At 46.3% G+C, this 9,306-nt stretch overlaps 1 protein-coding gene across 1 annotated transcript in view; it reads left to right on the forward strand.

Annotated features, from left to right (window-relative positions):
• The window catches only part of trpc5a (transient receptor potential cation channel, subfamily C, member 5a), a gene marked incomplete at both ends in the record, with an annotated part of 48,075 nt that extends 38,769 nt beyond the window's left edge, over positions 1 to 9,306 (forward strand). Inside the window, 5 exons of the mRNA XM_079185149.1 lie at positions 2,307 to 2,502; positions 2,959 to 3,168; positions 5,206 to 5,247; positions 6,086 to 6,175; positions 8,317 to 9,306. Of these exons, the coding sequence (XP_079041275.1) occupies positions 2,307 to 2,502; positions 2,959 to 3,168; positions 5,206 to 5,247; positions 6,086 to 6,175; positions 8,317 to 9,306 (1,528 nt within the window). The remainder of the gene's footprint in view (positions 1 to 2,306; positions 2,503 to 2,958; positions 3,169 to 5,205; positions 5,248 to 6,085; positions 6,176 to 8,316) is intronic.

Consider the following 9,306-nt stretch of genomic DNA (forward strand, 5'->3'; position numbering starts at 1 on the left):
AATAGGGATGGAGAGGAGAGATAAGGAGAGGAGACAAGGAGCGGAGGAGAGGTTAATAGGGATGGAGAGGAGAGATAAGGAGAGGAGACAAGGAGCGGAGGAGAGGATAATAGGGATGGAGAGGAGAGATAAGGAGAGGAGACAAGGAGCGGAGGAGAGGATAATAGGGATGGAGAGGAGAGATAAGGAGAGGAGACAAGGAGCGGAGGAGAGGATAATAGGGATGGAGAGGAGAGATAAGGAGAGGAGACAAGGTGAAGACAGGAGAAAGGGAAAGGAGATGGGAGATGAAAGGAGAGAAAACAAGGACAGGAGGTGACAAAGGAAAGGAGATGAGAGATGAGCAGAGAGGAAAAAGGAGGAGGGTACACGGAGAGGAGGGATGAATCATCGGGCGGTGAGGAGAGGAGATAAGGACAGGAAGAGGTGGAGCAAGGGGAGAGAACAGAAACAAGAAAGGAAACAAGGAAAGGAGAGGAGAGAGAACGAGGAGTCTGCTCCCTCCGATAACAGCTGATGACTTTATAAAACTTTTTTTTTCGGGTGATGAAGTGTCGCATTCATAAATCACCTCAGACTTTAATGCATCCCATAATGATCTGAGATTTAAAACCACAACAAGCTGCTGCTCCTCTGGAGGACAAAGAGACGCTTTATTTATGTCGGCCATTATTTTGATATTTACGCTGACTCATCAGTGGGTTCTGGAGCTGCAGCCTTGTGATTTGTCGATAAAGTTGTTTTTGAAAGAGAGTAAACGGGGACAGCGGAGGAGACAAGGAGACAAGGACACGAGAGCAGTGGTGGAAGGTAACTTAGTGCATTTACTCGAGTACTGTACATGAGTACAAATATACGATATATTTTTATTTTCAGCTACTTTTCAGAGGCTAAAACTGTACTTTAAAAATTAAGAAATTTTACTTTTGGTACTTTAAGTATATTTTGATGCTGATACTTTTGTATCTGAGTACTGCTTCCACCGCTGCAGGAGAGTAAATGAGGGGAGAGCAGAGGAATCAAGGAAAGGAAACAGTAAGGGGGAGGAGACAAAGAAAGGAGGGAGGAGGAAGAGAGGAAACACAAAGGAATAACGAGTTAAATCCTGTTTCTTTCATTCTGGTTCTTTTGGCGTCCATCTTTTTCTCTCCGTTTCATAACCACGACTCGATGTCACGCCCGGTCGCTTCATTCATCGTCTCTCTCTCTCTCTCTCTCTCTCTCTCTCTCTCTCTCTCTCTCTCTCTCTCTCTCTCATCACAGCCTCCCTCCCATTGAGCACACACACACACACACACACACACACACACTGTATACTGATTGATTTAGTGATCATTCACACACCTTACTGCAAAACACACACACATTGCTATGAATATTTGATGCAGCACAAACATAAAACCCTGCAGACAAAACCTCTCTCTCTCTCTCTCTCTCCCTCTCTCTCTCTCTCTCTCTCTCTCTCGCTGTCTCTCTCTCTCATTCTTGTGAGATGAAGCGTCTTGGCTCCGCCAATTGTCGCTTCATCAAAAATTCAATAAGCTGCTGCTGTAACTGTGACTGTCACACAAACAGAGGGAGGAGGGAGGGGGGGGGGAGGGAGGGAGGGTAAGAATGAAGGAGGTAAACAGAGAGGGGGAGAGAGGAGGGGGAGGAAGATGGAGGGAGGTTTTCGTATGATAAAAACTCTGATTCGATCTTCACTAAGTGGATCAAGTCTCAGCCGGTCGCCCTTCAACGCAGTTTAACTCTGAAACTCTTGTTTCTCAAAGTCAAGGATGCTTCCTTGGTAGGATGCATCCTATATGAAGGCTCCTTTCCTAGCCTTCAGAGAGCACACTTTGTAACAGTTCAGTAAATAGAAGAAGTAGAGTTCAGTGCGTCAGACATTCTCAATCACACTGAGCATCACAGCGATCAGACGTTTTTCCTCTTCTTCACGTGATTTTTGAACATGTTGACGTAGCTTTTCCGATGATTCTCTTCCGGCTGCAGCTTGAACTTGTTGTTTTGAGTTCAGCTCCACTGAGACAGAATGGACTGACTGACTCCTGTTGTGAGCATACTTTCTCTGTTGTTCAGTTAAAGACATTAAATATGACGTATGGGCGTCAGACAGCAACATGAATCTGCTCGTTCTTTTAATGACCGTCACATGAATAATTAGCCTCTCGCTCGTCCGTCACTGTGAATAAAACGGTTCATCAGCTGAAATGTATTCTGCTTTGTTTGACAGATCGCGGTGCAGCTCTTCGTAGAAACGTTCTCTGATGAGCGTCTCTTCATTGTTCCTCTTTTGTCCTCAGGCTGTTCGAGACCCTCCAGTCTCTGTTCTGGTCCATCTTCGGGCTGCTGAACCTCTACGTCACCAACGTGAAGGCCCGGCACGAGTTCACCGAGTTCGTCGGGGCGACCATGTTCGGGACGTACAACGTCATCTCGCTGGTGGTTCTGCTCAACATGCTCATCGCCATGATGAACAACTCCTACCAGCTGATCGCCGTGAGTCCTCCAGAGAGAGACTCTGTTGCCTTTGTTGTGTTTTTATATTCACAGATTTGTTGTCACGTGACTGTTTGTCTCAGACGAATCAATCAGTGCTTCCTAGTTGCTCTGAGGAGCTCAGAATTTATTGTTTTTTACACAATCTGGTTAAAGCCAACGGTTCATTCGGGGAACATTTTTAAATGAGACGTGTAGAAGAAAATGTTGATAAAATATAACAATTTTAATCTTAGTTTTGCTTGCTTTTTTTATCTGCCTTCCTCACACATGATGTGTTTAAGGATCGTCGGAAAGATGAAAATCTGACAATTAAGTTTTTACAGCAGATGGATGTGATTAATGGTGTCCTTTCAATCGTCACGTCTCTTTAATTTGCTTCACCAAATATCATTTAGAAGAATAAACAAACAAACATCACGTGACCTCGAGCTGTCTTTCGTCTCCGTCCCGCAGGACCACGCCGACATCGAGTGGAAGTTCGCCCGCACCAAGCTGTGGATGAGCTACTTCGACGAGGGCGGCACGCTGCCGCCTCCGTTCAACATCATCCCGAGCCCCAAGTCCATCCTCTACCTGCTGGTGTGGCTCCACAACAAGCTGTGCCGGAGAGGCCAGCTGCCCGGGGAGGACTCGCACAAATGTCAAAACCTCCGAGAGTTCACGGTCAGTGAAGGCATCGTCGCTGCTCATCGTTTAGATTTTAGTTTTGTTTTTTTTGTGTTTCTCACGTTCACATGAGACGCTCGACGTGATCACAGTAAACAAAGCGGAGATGATGCTTTAAATGCCGTGAACGTGTTTAGTTTAGTTTGTTTTGTTGGGACATTGTTTTCCATCTGCTGAGGAAGAAAGTAAAATCAAAAGCCAGAAAAATAAGGTTTTTAAAAGAAGTAAAAATGGGATTAAAGTACCAAAACTCGTCAAAGTACAGAAGTATAAGTAAAAGACGTACCGCAGTAGTCCTGAATCACTTTGCAATAATGACCTGCTAGCTGTACATTATCACATTTATCACAGCGCTGCTACCACAGAGATCAATAGCTCAACGTGTCCTCAACTGAAGGACCTCAACGCTGACTGAAAGCATCTCTCATGCTGTTGGTTGAGGCAACAGAACTTCTTGGTTCGGTTGAAGAACAGATTGTGGTTTGGGGGGTTTAAATAAGTACAGATGGCGTTACATAAATACATCAATGATGTGATGAATAACTCAACGCCGTGACGTCTGGTTACACACATGACACCAACAGCTTCCTCCTCAACCAAAGCTGTTTGGTTGCTCGTTGTACTTTTCATTATTCGGTTATTTGTTATGTGGAATAAATCAAAAGTTCAGATCCTCACACTGTATGAGAACAGCCTGAATAATCTGACACAATATACTGATTTAAAAATAACGTTATTGCTTCAGCTAGAAGCTCTGTAGAATAATTGACCAATCAGAATCGAGCGTTCAACAAAGCCGTGTTTATGTTGATACATCAACAGGAAGTCCGTATTTAAATGTCTGCTGTCGGGTAGTCTCACCTATAAACACTGATGGAAAGTATATAAGTACACTAACTTAAATACTCTTAATTAAGTTAATTGATTTCATGTAATGCACTTTATGCTTTAAAGTCACTACATATTAATACAACAACAATAATAATCCATTTAATAGTAAAACACTGACAGTAGCCACTCTGCACTATGAGTACTTTTACATTTTGTTGCTTTTGCCGACTTGTAACAGAGTATTTTCACCCGGTGGTACCACTACTTGTACTACTTGTACTACTTGTACTTCTACTGACGAACTACAAAAAGGACTAAATGAAGCAAAGAGCTGCAGGAGCAACGATCAGACACCACATGGACCGACATCAGCTGTGCGTCTGTGAGCACAGAAAGAACATCGGCAGATAAACACGTCCTGATAAACACATTTAACGGTCCAGTCATCTGGAGAGACACACACACACACACACACACACACACACACACACACACACACACACACACACACACTGTGCAGCTGGCATGTTCACCTCAGCTGAAGTCGGCTGAGTTATATAAGCCGAGCAGCCCACATAGGTTCACACAAAGCCACACAGCACTGCAGAGATCTGATCAAGGGAGAGAGCCTGTGTGTGTGTGTGTGTGTGTGTGTGTGTGTGTGTGTGTGTACAGCAGGCAGAAAGAACTGCATGAGATATACGGAAGGAGATAATAGGTGAGGAGGAGGAAGAGGATGGAAGCAGGTTTACAACAGATCCTTAATTAAAAAGGTTGCGATGTATGAGATTGGGAGCATTTCGATTGACTCTGAACGGCTCTCAACATGGCAGCGGCTAACAGCTAACGTTGCTAACGGCGCAAATTACAGCAACAGCGCTATTTCCCGCTCCTTTGCCAAGGCGTTTCTACAACACGAGAAATACACAAGAAAACAAAATGACATCACGTTTGAAGTCAACGTGACAGATTTCAGTCTGAACCGCTGCTTTAAAAGGACGCAAACATACACGATACATCACAAGCATGACATCAAAATCCCTGCAAAGGCCGTGCAGAACAATCACTCATGAAGCCAAACAACCACAATCTTCTTCTCAAATGAGGAGGACGGTGAAGACGAAGGACAATCAGCAGCTGAATGTGATGTGACGGTCGAATGCAGAAACGTGTTTTAACACAACCTCTTCTCTCTGTGTGCAGGAACGCCACGCTGAAGTTCTGATCCAGAATCAGCACTACCAGGTCTGTGCACCCGTCACTGCTCCGTGTGTGTGTGTGTGTGTGTGTGTGTGTGTGTGTGTGTGTGTGTGTGTGAGCTGCCTGCGTTTAGTTTACCTTTACAGGTTGAGGCCGACAGCAAATACTTTGACATTTTGGGAAATACGTTTTATTAGTTTTCTTGTTGAGACTTTGATAATAAGATGAGGAAATAGCCCAGAAAGAAGCTTATATATATGCACATATATATATACTTATATATATATGTATGAGTTGTATTTGACAGTCGTAAATGAGACTCTGACGTCCAGCTTTTTGTCAGAGTCTTTTGACGCCTCGGCTCTGGCAGCGGCCGCAGAAGCAGCAACGCCAGTACTTTGTGTTTGGCGGCGCTGATTGCCGCTTTGATCGGCGTCCATGTTTTTTTTTTTGAAGGATCGTTGTAGGAATGTGCCCTTCACTCTCACACAGTGAGTGGTGTGTGTGCTTTTTGGCAGAGGCGGAGAGTGACAGCATGCCAGACCGTCCCGCTTGGCAGTCGCAGGTGTTGACCGTGGGAGGATGCAGTGTGTGTGTGTGTGTGTGTGTGTGTGTGTGTGTGTGTGTACTGTATTAGTGTGTCAGGGTCTGAATTGCCGCCCACTCATCACCAAATGCTGAGATTCGTCTTTGATCTTTTTAAATCAACGAGGGTCAGTCGCCTCATTGGCTGATTACTTAATGAGCTGAGAACGTTTAAATGTATCCGTTGGGTTGAAATGTTCTGCGTTCAGCAAAGAGAGACGATTGTTTCAAATGTCACGCTTTTGCACTTTATTATCAAAAAAAACACTGACAAAAGTTCTGTCACTTCCTCCAACAGGAAGTGATCCGGAGTCTGGTGAAGAGGTACGTGGCGGCCATGATACGCAGCGCCAAGACGGACGAGGGACTGACTGAGGAGAACTTTAAGGTGCTTTTAAAAAATACATTTGAACAATAAGTCGAACATCAATCAGTCTGTTGTTCTGCAGTAAATCACATGAGCGTGACGCTGGACGCCCTGCAGAGCTGCAGCAACATCAACCCGCTGTGTGTTGGTGTTGCAGTAAACTGTGCTTCATCACCACACAGATTTATCAGAAGATGAAACGGGTTTACTACCGCCCCCCCCCCCCCAAAATAAAATATCTACAGCTCTGATCAATACCAACGCTGCACAGTGGACGGTCCTCGAGGAGAGATTCAACTCTTCTGAGCCAGAAATTATTCCAGAGTCTGTTTCCCATGATGCCTCTGGGAAGACGCAGCCTGGGCTTTGAAGTGGAAAGTTTCCTTTTGGGGCTTTTTTCGTCTCAAAAACAACATCAGGTGCACGTCGAGCTGAATCACTTTCACACCCCGATTATGTGTGTGTGTGTGTGTGTGTGTGTGTGCGTGCGTGTGCGTGTGTGTTTTAAAATGTGTATCTAACATCGGGTGCGCGTCGAAGTAAATCACAGGGGTTTGTTCTCTGAGGAATGAAGCCACGTGTGCAGCATTTGGATCCCATGTGGCGAGCGAAAAACAAAAAATAGACGGAGCAATGAACAAACACAGGACTTTCACCCAGGAGATCAGTGTTCATATCCTGAAAGAAACGTTGGCTTTACGCTTGTAGGAAAGTCTACTATTTATTTACCATTTATAAATAAATTTACAAATTTATCATTTCAACACAAACCATGGGAATTTGTCTAACCTTAACTAAGTAGTTGTGTTGACTAAACCTGATTAATCGATTCAGAGCGTTAACCACGTGAGTGTTTCTGCTAGCGGGATATGAGGCTGGTTATTAAAAGTAGTTTTTCGCTCAGAAACTATGTGGAAGTGCAATAATACTTGGATTAACCCTTTAACGTAAACCCTCGTCGTATATAAACATTTTCATTTCTGTAAAGAAAACAAAAACATGTTTTATTTTAATCTACGTATTCTTGGCGCCTAGAATACCCACAATGCAACTTGACGGCCGACAGTTTGGTCAGAGAGAGCCGGGATACATAATGTCATTATAGCCCATAAATGGGTAAAAAGTCAGAATTTTACATAATTTGTAATTTTTACAGATTTGTACTGAATGTCTGAGAGTATTTCGTGGCCGCAGCGGTAAAGACTTTAAAATGAATTAAGCAATTGATTTGGTTAAAGAGAAAGAGTCTCATCCCTCCTCTCTCTTCACTCTCTTCTCCCTCCACTTATCCACTCTCTCTTTCTCTCTTCTGCTGGTCTCTTGACCTCGATCTCCCCTCTCCTCACCACCGTCCTCCTGAGTCCTTACCCTCCTCTTCACCTCCTGCCTCCACAAATTGATGTTTCACCTCCCGTCTCTCTCTCTCAGTCACCAATCTCATCTCTTCCACTTCCCCTCCTCACCCTCTTCTGTTTATTTTTTGCTCTCCATGTTTTCCCCTGAATGTCACATATTTATTCCATTTAAAGCTTTGGAATAAACCTTATGATAAAAAATGTTGTTTTGCTCCAATATCGGTATTTATTTTTTTCTTTCTCTGGATTTCTCAGCACTCTTCTTCCCTAATCTCAAATTCTGAAAAATGAAGTCAATGCTAAATTGCCTAAAACCTGCATTCTCTCTAATGTCCACCAGGGGGCGACTCCTCTGGTTGTATAGAAGTCTATGAGAAAATGACTCTACTTCTCTCTTGATTTATTACCTCAGTAAACATTGTAAACATGAGTTTATGGTCTCAATCTCTAGTTTCAAGTCTTCTTCAATACAGCATGATGTTCATTTAGTAAATGATGGTCCATTTAGAGTCAAACAGACCATAAAGCAGGGGATGCTTTAGGGGCGGGGCTACACGGTGATTGACAGGTCTCTACCAGAGACGTATACGGTGTCTCTACATCACTCCTCCTCAGTCCAGATATGGTCACTTCCTGTTCACTGGTTGCAAAAAAACAAGATGGCGACGGCCAAAATGCCAAACTCGAGACTTCAAAAATGGGCGACGTTACGATGACTACATCCACTTATATTAAGTCTTTGTTTTAGAGTAAACAAAAAGAGTTGAACATTAAATTCCCAACACTTCTCTCTCCGTCTCTTTCCAGGAGTTGAAGCAGGACATCTCCAGTTTCCGTTACGAGGTGCTGGATCTCCTCGGCAACCGGCGTCCTCCGCGGCGCCACTACTCCTCCTCCAGCGAGGCGGCGAGAGACGACGGCGCCATGGCCTCGGAGGACGACAGCGAATCGGGCGACGGCGCCGGGGGCCCGAAGTCAAAGGGCGTGACGTTCCTGAACCCGCTGCAGGACGACGACGGGCAGTCGCCGACGCTCGGAGTGTCCGCCTTGGTGCGCTCCATTTCTGGGATGACCCGGCTAGAAGGAGGTGAAGAGGGGGAGGAGGATGAACTGGAGGAGGGCATTGGATGGGGAGAAGAGGTGGAGGATGAGGAGGGGAAACCAAAGAGCAACGGGCTGAAGACGACCGTCATCCCTCCGTCCTCCACCAACGTCCTCCCGTCCCCGTCCTCATCGTTCTCCTTGACGTTCTCCTCGTCTTTCGCTCGCACGAGGACCCGACTGCAGCGCCTCTCGACTCCGGGGTCAAAGGCGGACTCTTTCAAGCGCCTCTCCTACCTGTTCTCGCGCTCCAAGCGCCGAGCCCCACCCATGCCCCTGCCCCTCCAGTCCCCGCCCTCCTACACCATCTCCGACGGGTTGCTCCGCCCCCTGGGGAGCCACGGCCACGCCGACTTCGGAGTCGGCGGCGTGACCAGGAGCGAGACCCGCCTGAACGAGGTGGGCCGCTCGGTCGACGTCGGTAACCCCTCGTTCTCGCCGCGGAGAACGAACGGGCGGGACTCGCTCCTGACGCTGCCCCTCCCGCCCCCGTGCCCCTGCCAATCCCTGCACTGTGCTTCCAACATGTCCGAGTCCAGCTCGCGCCTCCTGGACTCCAGCGAGGACGTTTTCCAGGGCGGAGGCGAGGGAGGAGCGGGCGAGGGCGGCGTGGATGGAAGAGGGGGGTTGATGCTCGGCGGGTGGGTGGGACCCTGCGACGACGTCATAGAGGACTCCGTGACCACGCAGCTATAG

Source organism: Pholis gunnellus (assembly GCF_910591455.1).
Source record: "Pholis gunnellus genome assembly, chromosome: 23".
Taxonomy (NCBI): Eukaryota; Metazoa; Chordata; class Actinopteri; order Perciformes; family Pholidae; genus Pholis; species Pholis gunnellus.